The sequence below is a fragment of the Strix aluco genome, chromosome 1, assembly GCF_031877795.1.
Source record: "Strix aluco isolate bStrAlu1 chromosome 1, bStrAlu1.hap1, whole genome shotgun sequence".
Taxonomy (NCBI): domain Eukaryota; kingdom Metazoa; phylum Chordata; class Aves; order Strigiformes; family Strigidae; genus Strix; species Strix aluco.
Window position 1 is genome coordinate 1976906 of NC_133931.1, and position 12961 is coordinate 1989866.

General features: G+C 46.2%; 1 protein-coding gene and 1 long non-coding RNA gene across 2 annotated transcripts; both read left to right on the plus strand.

Moving 5' to 3' along the window:
• Positions 1-506: 506 nt before the first annotated feature.
• Positions 507-2360, plus strand: ARC (activity regulated cytoskeleton associated protein). Its single transcript, XM_074846357.1, has one exon. It carries the CDS (start codon positions 1085-1087, stop codon positions 2297-2299), a length of 1215 nt encoding a protein of 404 aa, XP_074702458.1. The 5' UTR covers positions 507-1084; the 3' UTR covers positions 2300-2360.
• Positions 2361-3455: 1095 nt separating this feature from the next.
• On the plus strand, positions 3456-6794 carry LOC141932586 (uncharacterized). Its single transcript, XR_012625857.1, has 3 exons — positions 3456-3869; positions 4447-4615; positions 5001-6794. It is a non-coding gene; the product is annotated as an uncharacterized LOC141932586 (long non-coding RNA).
• The last annotated feature ends 6167 nt before the right edge of the window (positions 6795-12961 follow it).

A 12961-nucleotide genomic window follows, 5' to 3' on the forward strand; every position in this document is an offset into this window, starting at 1 on the left:
CCCCCTCTCTTTCCCCCCTCCTCTTTTTCTTTTCTTTTCTCTCTTTTTTTTTTTTTTTATTTTTTTTCCTGCTGATTTACCACCATTTCCAAGCATTTGCATTAGGAGTGAGCTCACACTGTGTGTGTGTGTGCATGCATGTGAGGGTGTGTGGGGGCCCGTGGGTGTCTGTCTTGGTGTGACACACTGCATTCCTCCTCATCTCCCCCTCTGCGAGTCCTGCCAGGGGAAGCATGCTAATGATGACCTTGCTGAGTAAATAGTTGTGGAATGAATAAGTGTTTTTCCTGCAATCTGAAAGGCGGAAGGTGCGATTACTCATCCATCTATCCAACTGTCTCCAGCACCTTTCAAGTGCTTCTCGCGTCGAGTCTGGGGGCGTGTGCGAGGGGGTGGGAAGCGAGGGGAGGCTGCCAAGATCTGGGTTGCCACAGACACCAGCCTCGTTTTTCCTCCAATGAACGCTGTGCTGAGAGTGCGAGAGGAGGCAGGGCACCACCCACATGTTGAGCTGTGTGGGGTATAAGTAGATGGAAGAGCCTGGACTAGTGCAGTTCAGACAGGGAAGAGAAGCAGCTCTTTGCATCTCTAGTGAAAGCGTTTTTGACTCACCAAGTTTACCAGAGGAGAAATCACCGGGATTTTTGCAGCAGCTTCCAGCTTCTCTGTGCATCTCTGTGTGTTTTTCTCCAGCGGGGACTCTCCACCATTCAAGATTCTCAGCTCCGGATGAGCAGGTAGCGGGCACGCGTGTGGGGCTGGACGTCTTAGCCAACTCCTCTCCTTGTTCCTGGAGGATCCTGACTCTCTCTGGGAGACCCTGAGCACGTGAGACCGGCGTTTCCAGCTGGGCACCAGGAGAAATTTGCCTACAACTCTCTCTGGGATCCTCAGGGACCGAACAACTCGCTCTGCGGTGATATCTGATTTGGTTGTGTTTGTGTCCAAAAGTCCTTTGAGGGGGGGTTTAAAAGTGTCTGTGTGTATTTTGGGAAGTGTTGTGGTGGGGTTTTTGAGAGCCAGGTCTAGCGCCAGGGCTTACAGCCCAGTTCTTTCTGTGTTTGACACTCGCACGGTCGGAGCCATGCAGCTGGATAATGTCACCAATGCGGGCATCCACTCCTTCCAGGGGCACCGTGGAGTTGCCAACAAGCCCAATGTGATCCTGCAGATAGGGAAATGCAGGGCAGAAATGTTGGAGCATGTCAGGAGGACCCACCGGCACCTCCTGTCTGAGGTCTCCAAGCAGGTGGAGCGCGAGCTGAAAGGCTTGCAGAAATCAGTGGGGAAGTTAGAGAATAACTTAGAGGACCATGTCCCAACTGATAACCAAAGATGGAAGAAGTCCATCAAGGCCTGCCTGGCCAGATGCCAGGAGACCATTGCCCATCTGGAGAGGTGGGTCAAGAGAGAGATGAATGTTTGGAAGGAGGTCTTCTTCCGTCTGGAGAAATGGGCTGACCGTCTGGAGTCCATGGGAGGCAAATATTGCCCTGGGGACCATGGCAAGCAGACTGTGTCCGTTGGGGTGGGAGGCCCAGAGATAAGGCCAAGCGAGGGGGAGATTTATGACTATGCCCTTGATATGAGCCAGATGTATGCGCTGACCCCTCCTCCTGGGGAGGTGCCCAGCATCCCCCAGGCCCACGATTCCTACCAGTGGGTCTCTGTGTCAGAGGATGCTCCAGCCTCCCCAGTGGAGACCCAGGTCTTTGAGGATCCCCGGGAGTTCTTGAGCCACTTGGAGGAATACTTAAAGCAGGTGGGTGGAACAGAGGAGTACTGGCTGTCTCAGATTCAAAACCACATGAACGGCCCAGCTAAAAAGTGGTGGGAATACAAGCAGGACTCTGTCAAGAACTGGGTCGAGTTCAAGAAGGAGTTCCTGCAGTACAGTGAGGGCACTCTGACTAGGGATGCTATCAAAAGGGAGCTGGATTTGCCCCAGAAAGAGGGGGAGCCCTTGGACCAGTTCCTTTGGCGCAAGAGAGACTTGTACCAGACCCTCTATGTTGATGCAGATGAGGAGGAAATTATCCAGTACGTGGTAGGCACCCTCCAGCCCAAACTGAAGCGCTTCTTGAGTTACCCCTTGCCCAAGACCTTAGAGCAGCTGATCCAAAGAGGGAAGGAAGTCCAAGGCAACATGGACCACTCTGAGGAGCCCAGCCCACAGAGGACCCCTGAGATGCAATCAGGAGATTCTGTGGAGAGCGTGCCTCCTTCAACCACTGCTAGTCCTGTGCCGAGCAATGGGACTCAACCTGAGCCCCCTAGCCCACCAGCTACTGTCATATGAGCTAGTCCAAGGGAGGCAGTAGTCTGGGTTACATGAAAGGGAGAAGGGGGCATATTTAGGAAGCTTCTCCTTGGAGAGAGGTTCTAGCTGAGACGAGACATGAGGTGTGCTCAGTCCAACAGCCCATAGCAGAGGAATTAACTTTGCTTGTGGGGGGAGGGAGGCAATGGGGGAGAGGCACCTTAGGTTGCGGTTGCCCACCTCACCTGAGCCATGCAATATGTGGTGCTGGAGATATTGCTTGCACCACTGTGGGGAACGGACAATTTTATGAGATCCCTGACAAGAAACTAGAGACAATTCCCAACTTCAGAGGCAGCTGCTTAACACTGGCGGCTTTCAAGGACTTCATATGAGTGCAGCAATTGGCTGAGGGTTCCTACCCATCTGGATCTCTCCTCCTTCTCTCCTCCCTCTTCTGAAGAGCTCTCCCTGTCCTGAGGAGACATCTTTCTTTTGACCCTTGCCCGTTTCTGATTTAACACTGGCTTCTGTTCACTTGGCAATCTCATGTATTTACTTGCTCCAAAGGATTAAATAATTTTTTTGATTTTTTTTAGAAAAAATCCTATGACTTCAGGAACTGAAAACTTTTAAGAACCTGGATTATTTTTAGTGTTTTTCATTTCACTGTACCTAATACCTGCTTTAATGTTTTTCCTCTCAAGAGGCTCTTACTGGTTTACTTATTGTGTTAGTTTCTGCTTACTCCAATCAAGGCCACTGCAGTGCAGAGGCAAATTTCACCCTTTCTCTGCACTTTATACTGTGCATTCAGCAGGAAACAGAGTTTCAAATTAAATTCTGAGCTCATTTATTGAAGGGGCAGTCTGCTTCCTTTCAGAGAAGAGAGGGTGTTAAGGTGAAGAGGGGAGGCACTAGAGTTATTTTGAGAGGGTGGGGGGAGGTAGGGGAAATAAATCCTTATATTTTGAATGAAACAAACAAACACATCCTAAATCCAGAGCAAAATATCCCCAGAGCAGCAAATTGAGTCCATGCTGATGTGTGGAGACGACAGGAGCTTTTGCCATGTAAAAGCAAAAAGAAGTGAAGAGAGGAGCTGTGTGTCCCAGCACAGTTTCAGCCTGTGCATCACAACAAAGAGTTTCTGCTCACACAGACAGACTCAAAACGCTCTTGGAAAGCCTGGCACCCCTGTCCTGGAGCACCTGAGGACAGAGTGTTGTCTGTTCACAAAGAACTTTCTACAACATCTTGCTGTGGATGGAGACAGACTTGGACTCTGTGACATTTTCCATGTTGAGACAGTAATGCTCATCATTCACCTTGCTTTGGCTAACATCTGATGATAGTCTCTTGCTTTGAGATGAAACTGCTGCAAGACATATTCAGGAAGTTTGGCTCTTCAAAGTTTCTTGAAGCTGGACACATCTTGAGCATCATCTGCATTCACCACCAGACCAAATAAGCAACACCTCCTCAAGAGATGCAGCGGGGATGCAGCAACAGGAGTGCCCCTGGAATGTTCCTGGCACTACAACAGCAGTGACATGTGGCATTGGTGGCTTGGAAGACCTTTGGTGTGCCTCCTTCCAAGAGACTGAAGGTAAGGCAACTCTCTGACACTGTCTTCTCTGCACTCCTCAGACCTAAATTAGCCATAGCCTATCCAGTAGGAACTTTGCACTGGGATTTAAAAAAATCTGAAATGGTACATGAAGCATTATAAGTGACAGATTAGGGTTGGGAGAAAGGGGAAGGGAGGGCCATCCAAAGGGAAATAAAGGACAGTGAGTGGGAAAAGTTTCTAAACAGGACAGTATCTTGCACTTTCTGATTAATATGGGGAGGAAATGGGAAGCTTCTTCATTAGCACAGCTCAGGGACATGCCCCATGGATCTCTGGACTTGAGTCCCCAACTGTGACAACACATCACATGCCCATTCACAGCTCAAAGGAGATGCATGTCCTCTCTGCACCCTTGCTAAAAGTGAGTTGGTCTCAGGAATGGTGGGGGCGCTCCTCTCACTTGTTCACAGTGAGTTAGTTTGGCAGCAGCTGTGTCTGCAGAGAGAAGGGAGCATTTCTCACTAATGACCTGGGATGAGTGGTGGGGGAGTGGGTGTCACTGCTGAGGATGAGCTGGCCGTGCACTGCAAGCATTATCTTCTCTTGGTTACAGTGACTCACTCAGATCCTCCTCTGAGAAGGAATCACTTCACAGTGCTCAGGATTTGGAAGGAAAGCCAGAGAGAAAAAGCTTCAAACCCAAGGTTTCAACATCAGACCTGCTATCAGGATCCCCAGCCACCGACTGCCAGATTCACTGTCTGAAGGAAAGACTGGCACAGGTAATTACCTCTCATCTTACCCTTGTGGGCCTTTCTTAACCTCCCCAGTACCCTGACCCGAGATATTGAATAGTCCAGGTGCAAATATCTGTCTTGAGACCTCAGCCCCGACGATTGCAAGAGACTGACACCACCAGATAGGTGGGATTTCAGCTGCTTGATGTAAGAACTCAAGTACCAGCCCCAGTGATTATTGCGCTGGGGACAGTGCACATCATACCTTTCTTTCTGCTGAACCACTGGCAAATGCTCAGTCACCAATACCTAGTGGGACCTCCAGGCCAGTGAGCACAGCTGAATTTAACCCCATCTCCTGAGAAATCCCCTGTACTCCACACTGTAGGTATCTAAACGGAGCTGCTACATTTTTTATTTTTTTTTACAGACATACCTGCTGCTGTTGCTGAGCTTCCTTCTCTGTGTCCAAGACTCCTGCTTTCCCAGGGGAGAAGCAAGTGCTGCAGGAAGACAGAGGGCAAATCATGCACCAAAGAACCTACCACGCACTGCAATGCTGTGTTCAAGGTGCTGAGAGCCAGAATGAAAGGGGGAAGCCACTTCCAACAGGACAAAGAAAAGCCTGAGCTGGTCCAGGTACTCCAAGCACAGAAGAAAGTGTTGAGAATGAAAAGAGAAACCAGGAGGCAGAACAGAAGAACCAAGTCTGGGCTTTGGGGACAGCAAGGATGCTAGGCTTGTACTGACTGTCTGTTGAGATGATACCATAACTCTGCAATCTGGGGCCACTGGGACTCACCTAAAGACATCTTCACTAGATTACCAGTTAAAAAAACTTTCCTGATTAACTTTGCCAAATGACTGACCCTACCTAGGCTACGAACCCTCCATGCTTTTAATGCTGTAACTCATTTTTCCTGAGTTGAGGGTAGCTTCATTTCATGCGGGTATCAGTTTCAAACCTCAAAGGGCTCTGGAGGTTCGGAGAAGCATCCTGCGGTCCAGATGCTTGTCTGAACTGCTTGAGCCTGCACAACTGGGCCAGCTGTCTTGCCAGAAAGGAGAGTCTTGTGAGACAGCAGGCGCTTCCTGGATCTGCATGGGCCAGAGTTACTGCAAGAACTGGGGTTCTTGTGCTGGCTTTGGCATGACTGTTTCCATCCAGACCCAGGGAGCGCAAAAGGTGTGCAAAAGACAAGAGCTGGAGTGAGTAGAACAAGACAGTTTTGGTTCACATCTCAGCTGAAGAGGTCCGGTTGGTTCCTCTCTCTTCCAGAGCCAACTGTCCCGGGTATGCGTGTGTGTGTGTGCGTGTCAGTGTGGGTGTATGTATGTTGAGCAATCAAATCCACTTAACTAAATTCTTTGGTGTTTTGTTGCATTTGAACTAAGCCAATGGGACCTAATGTGCATTCCAACAATGTTCAGCAAAAATGTCCAGGACTGGAAAATTATGTAAACCCATGTAAAGGCAGACTTCACAGGCATCATCTCAAGGTCAAAATGATGCTTCATTTTGAGGTGCTTAATTTCCACAGTCCCTTTTAAGGGACTTGACTGCCTCAATAGGCATTTTATTTTTCCATAGACTTTGCTGCCTTTTTAATGAATTAGCCTGTCTGTGTTTCTTGGTCATTTGGTCCTGAGATTTATACATTTTCAGCTGACTTTTTGGAGTGTACAGAACTGAATCTCCTGGACTGATTTTATTTCAATTATTGCTCCTAGCAGACTGGAGCTTTACTTGTAGCACCCTGGTTTATATTACCAGCCTCTCCAGGAAGGACTGGTAGTTTATTTTCCTGGGGCGGAATCATGTGAATGAAGAAGTGTGTATGTGTTGTGTCTGTGAAATTTTAGCAGATTTCAGCCACTGGATATTTTTTTTTCCTTAGGTAATTTTACATTTGACTCTGACAAAACTACTTTAGAGTTTTTATTTTTACTAGAGATATTATTAATTCAAACAACCTTGTACAAAAGGCAAAGACATTGAATCACTACAGGTTATAGGGTTTGAAGCCAAAAGGTCTTTGTAAGCCGACATCACTTGCCCTAGGTCTAACTGTATCAGGCAGTTTATTCTTTATGTGTCGTGTTGGAGCTACAAGATCACACCAAGCCACTAGAACCTGTCATAGAATTGTGCTACACTCTATTTGCTATTGTAGCAAAGCCTTTTGTAGATTTATACAATAAAACTTTGAAATATCTGCTTCAATTCCTTTGTGCCTTGCTTTCTGGTTTTTCTTTCTTGCTTCATGGGAGACTCAAGTATCTATTGCCCTCTGAAGATTTGGTCTCGTCAGCCATTTGGGCTTATTTGAGTCATGAAATCTTCCTTCTCAGCAAAATCAGATGATTGATTGACATAAAAATGAAATGTGTTGGGCCTTTGAAGAAAAGGGTTTGGATATAGAAAATATGGAGGTGTTTTAAGGGAGTTGTTTAGAATCTCAGAGTGAGTCAAATGTAACCCATGAGACTGGAAGAAATAGTTGCTTGTGGGACTGTGGATTGTACAGGGCTCTTGTTGGGTATAGCTAAGAGAAAGGCTATTGAAACGGAGGGCAATCACATTCCCACCCATGCTTGAGAGGTAATATGCATGGAAGAGTTAGGCAAGTCAGGGCAAGCTAAAGAAATGACTAAGCCTGGATCAGCTCTACTTGATATCCAAAGAGACTTCAGCAGTCAGCAGAGTCAGCACTCAGCAGGACAGAGACCCAGGAGCTGCTTTCAGGCTGGTGTTTTGCTACCTGATGCATTCCTCTGCATCAGGGTTATTCTCCATTCCTTGGGTTCATCATTACCTATGAAAGACCCCCGGGTCATCAGGGCTGGAGGAAGGGAACATAGCAGGGGATGTAGCTCAGAGCGTTATAAATGAAATGAGTATTTTTGCAATAGGCTGGGCTCGAAGTTCTGTCCCCAGAGACCTTCAGTCCATGGGGATAGAGGACTCTGCTCTGCCTCTGCAAATCCCTCCTCTTCTGAAAAGATTTTGCACTGAGGTGGATTTAGCCCCCATTCTCTGCTCATCCCTGGTCTTTCTCCAGGGAGGACGGTGTGTGATGCAACTGGTAATGTACACTTAGGTAGGTCAGTTGGAGAAACAAATGGACTCATTCCTTTCACAACAGGCACTAAATGTGCATTGCCAAATGAACCTCCCAGATATTCCTTTTGAGCTCAGGTTGGAAAGGCAGAACACGGTCTGATGGCCAAAGATGCCTAAAGAACCGTTGTTAACCCTTGTGTCTTCAGCTCTTTACAGCTCATTTAACCACAAACTCTTATGAAGAATGAGAAAGAAACTTTGAAGAGGCAATTTGGGTCCACAGCTGAAGTTTGCCTTTGTGTCCTTAACTATTGGCATCAGTGAAGAAGTGAAAAACAAGCATTGAGGGGACAAACCAGCAACAGGAGTGCAGCCAGTGTCAACCCATCCTGGGACAGTGTAGGAGAAACTGGGCAGGAGAACAGAGTTAGGCTTTGCATGGTCTATGGACATTGCCAAAGGGCTGGGTCCCCTGCAAGGACCAACCCGATGCCTTGCAGAGCAAAAAGCGAGCTGCTCAGCTGGAGGTGCTGAGCTCTTCCAGCAGAGGGGGGCAGAACTCCACTGTACACTGTGGGAATTAAAATTAAAAAAGGTTATAAAGAGAAAAATCTGTCCTCATCATCATCCATCCCCACACAGCCCACTCCCACAACTTCAGTGGTACAAGAGCAGTGGTTGCTTCAGCGGAGGAGGTCTGAGGGCAAGGAGAGAAGGAGCAGTGAGAGGTCGGTGTGGAGAGGTGAGGGGGACTGATGGCCAAGTCACGGTGGAGGAAGATGGACAGGATGGGGATGCCCTGCTGAGGGTGTTGGGAAAGGTAGCTGAGCTGGGAAATGCCTGACTGTGACTGATAAACTCGGAGGGTTTCCAATTTTATTCCAGAGCTTTCCAGATTTGAATCTAATAACTGTTATTTACTTTCTTTTGACAGTTCTGGATGAAAATCCCTAGGGAGTCACTGGGTCTGTACCTTCATTTAATGAAGAAATGCCTTATTACTGCTCCTGGCTCTATCAGTAGGGAGTCACCTGGAATAGATATAGCCCAGTGATGGATTAGCTGCCTCAAACTAGTTGAAAGCCCCTCTACAATCAAAATGGGAACCATCCCTGTGTTTTCTGGGGCATGATCCAAAATGTGGAGCTATTCACAAGCATCTTTCCACTGGTGGAGAAAGGCATGTTGGGTCAAACACTTAGATAATTGAGAAAAAAATCATTATTTCACACTTACTTGATATGGTTTTTTTCCTTCTCTCTTTATCATGGCTATACTGATGAGCTCCTTAATTTGCTTATTCAGGACAGTTTAAAGAAAGTGCTAAGATGGACCTTCTCAGAGTATTACATTCATATATGAAATATTTGTTTTCTTTTTTTTTATTTTTTTTTTTTCCCCTTCCTTCCTTCTACGTCCTTTTTTAATCAAAGTGATTGCACCGGTCAGTCATATTAATCATATTTATTGACTTTTCAGGCAGGCATGTGTTTGTGCACAGCTTAACTGCTCCCCTGGAGCCACTTTTTCCAGCAAAGCAATGTGTAATTAGGGAGGCTGTGAAAACTTTCGGTATTGACACAATCGGCTATAATGGGTCCACTTATCACGTCAATAAGATGCTCTGGTGAGCTGTGGGTGCTCATGCTGATCATGGAGTAGGATGTTATCTTAGACCTATTCCCACAGATATTAATTTGTGCTAAGTACAAATTGCAGGCAGGTGACATGTTTTTTACAGCTAATATCTAATCATTAAAAATTGAAAGGAGGATTGCTATGTGCAAAATCAGGCTCAATTCAGCAAACCAGTTTTAGGTGAAAAAAATGTAGGTGATAATTATCAAAGGGTCAACCACTTCCATTACTTCTTAGGCTACGTTTAGGAACTTTTAGGATCCCATTTCTGAAAGTTGAAGTGATCATGTCTGTTTTTCAATCTTACTGCCTTGCATGTTTATTAACTTTCAACCTGTTAATTTGTATCATGCAAAACTAGAGACTCCCAGAGTCACTAAAAGCCTACATATTCCTGATACAGAGTTGCTGAATAGAGTAGTTCCACTGCTCCCACATCAGTACAGACTGAATGTGCTCAGCCAATATTAGATAAAAGAATTGAAACACATGCCCTAAGTCCCTAGAAAATGAGATTTCACTTAGTCTTGAAGCTTACAGACCCACTTCCTGGCATAAAGTGTTTATTTCTTTTCTAAAGGAATAGAATATTGACATTTTCAAAATTAACCTTTTTGACTTTTTTGTTTCTAAAAAACATCACTTAAAACTGACTTCAACTTGAAAAACCACAGAAGAAAGGAGGAATAAAAAAAAAAAAAAAAAAAAGGAGAAAGGTTAGAAAACTCAAAAAAGAAATGGAATTAACTGGTTTGGGACTCAGAGGCATGTGCTGAGTTGGTGCAAGAAGAAATCTCTTTTTCCATCTTTGATTTAGTCTATTGAGATATTAGAAGAGTTTCTCTTCTGCTTTGACCTTGATTTATTTTGCCTTCTTCTGATTTGACTATTCAACTAAAAAAACCCTCCATTTCCCTTGTTGCAAAGCAAACACCCTCTGTGTTTGCTGCACATTTCAGTGATGCAGAATTTTCTGGGTGTCATTGGAATGGTGGGGATCCCTTCCTTAGCCAAAATGAAGTTATTTTTCCAACAGCATCAAGGAACAATCCCTCTTTGTAACAAGGATTATGAAGCCTATGTTACACACTTGAAAAGTTACAGATCCGCTCACCAGAGGGTCCAATTTTGACACCAGCAGAAGCCAAACTTAAGGCTGTTACCTTAAAGCCTGTCCTCAGTTTAGGGAGTGATATCAGGGCAGTACTTGAGGTAGTCTCGAGGATGCTCAGTTATAGCCTGCCCTGGAGTTCAGGGTCCGTTTGTGCTTGCTTCATCTCAAAGTAGAAACAAAGGGAACAAGAACAATGGAAATTGCCAAGAGGTTCAGGATGACAAAGCAGTGCGTGTTGTGCTGTGGAGGCAGATGTAGACTAAAGGTAATTGTGCTTTGTATTGTCATCTCCCACTGGCTCAGGATCTCAGCTCTGCCCTATCCACCCTGTGCACTCATCTAGTCCTCCCTCCAGCTGGCTGTGTTGTGTCCCTGCATCACAGCCATGGTTAAGAGGAAGATGCCAACAGTGTAAAAGAGCTCTCAGTGAAGGCAGGCACAGTAGGCACCAAGCAAAGCACTTCTTCCCTCCCTTGTCTTGCTGATCACCAGCATCTTGCCCATAAATTTTCTTTACAGACTCACAAGCATTATGGGGATTTTTTCATGCCATATGGAGTAATTGATCCTGGAAACCTGGTGAGGAGAGGGCAATACCAGAGCAGACTTTCTAGATAGTACAGGGGTTCCTTTAGCACTGTTCTCGTGAAGGAAGAATGGGAGGGTCTTTATGTACCAACCATATCCAGGGTAGGAGAGGAAGTCCTGTGGTCACTCTACCCCCATTCATGTAGCTAGCTGGATCCTGGGATTGTTACAATCCACAGCGGTCACACTTCTGCCCTGGTCCCCATAGCTTAGCTGACCTCTCAGCAACCTGACGGTACCCAAAACTGTGGAGAAAAACTGTCTCGTTTGCAGTCAGTGCCTCATCTGAAAACACACTTTCCAGACCCAGTCCTAACCTACCATGTTCACTAGGAAACCAGAGACAAATTCAACCCAAGATCTTCCCTGTGCTTAGGCAGCTTCTGGGGCTAGCATGGTTAGAGTACCCCTATAACAGTGGCCAAATGCACCCAAAGGACTTGATGGACACTAATACATCCATCTGACATGATAACTGGCTAAAGTTTCCAAGTAAATAAGCCTCTTCCTGGTTACAGAATAAGATCTGACTTTGATACAAGCCTGGAGCAAGACCTGATCACTGTATACCCGTGACTATTCTTCTTAAACATGCAGACAACATGCTCTTATGGTGATGTGAACAACTGCTGAGTTGCTGTGCATATTCAGGCTGAGCTTAAACACTGAGTGACTTCTCCAGCCAGTGAAAGGCCAACAGCTCTTTGTTACGATTTGCATGCCTTCCAGTCCTAGTGTTGCTGGGGACATCTGGGATGTGCTGTCCTGGTTTTCCCAGAGGAGGCAGGGGTTGGAGAGAGGGATTTACTAAGTGTCTGAGGCTGAAAACAAGAAGGAAAAGTGGCTGCAGACACCTCTGCTGCATGTAGGGCTCTTATTGACATATTGCTTCCACAGCACACGTCCACCTAACGTAGATCATTCTCATTTCATAAGTGTGGAAACTGAGGCACACAGTTGAATTATTTGCCACTGTTGGAAGGAGAGGAGAGTGTGGGGTTTCCCAGGATAGCACCTCCTCCATCACTGCTTGGTGCTTTCACTGCTCAGCTACCAGTTTCCTCTACAATCGTTATTACTTGTTTTTTATGGCCATTTAAGGCTCCTAAATCTTCTTACAATCAAGTAGAAATTAGACCCTAATTTACCCTGTTCCAAAGACCCTCATCTCTGAGGCCTCCTCTACACAGAATCTTTCAGAAAAGCCAATCTAAACTGAGGCAAGGCATGGTTGTAGACAAAATTACTTGGAAGACTTTAAGATCTGTATCTTTAATCTTCTTCAGAATTAAGGTGACCTTAATGCAGTGTAGCTCACTTCCCTTTGGCTTGATCAGATAGGCATGTCGGGAAGTGAATTAAGCTTGGCTGCATTAATGTCTCTTTTGATCCTCATTAGGTTTGTACACACCAAGCATTTAGGCCAGCCTATGCTATCTGCCATAAAAGTCAATGCCATAAGCTTTCCTGCACATCTCCGTATAGGCAAATCCTACAATGGGTCTGTCAGTTCTCTGCCTCTCAGAACCAATAGGTGGTCCTGGTTTCTGAGGCTGTTTGCATCCCATAGTCCTGCTGAGGCTGATAGACACCGTAGCAATTGCAGGCAGCTGCCTCCAACATCTTGGACTGGGCCATGGGTCTCAGTCACAGATAGTGTCATTCAGACCATCACAGAATCACAGAATCACAGAATTGTCTATGTTGGAAAAGACCTTGAAGATCATCCAGCCTAACCATCAACCCAACATTAACAGTTCCCAACTACACCATATCCCTCAGCACTAAGTCGACCCTACTCTTAAACCCCTCCAGGGATGGGGACTCCCCCCCTGCCCTGGGCAGCCCATTCCAACGCCCAACAACCCCTTCTGCAAAGAAATACTTCCTAAGAGCCAGTCTGACCCTGCCCTGGTGCAGCTTGAGGCCATTCCCTCTTGTCCTGACGCTGGTTCCTTGGCTCAAGAGACTCATCCCCCCTCTCTGC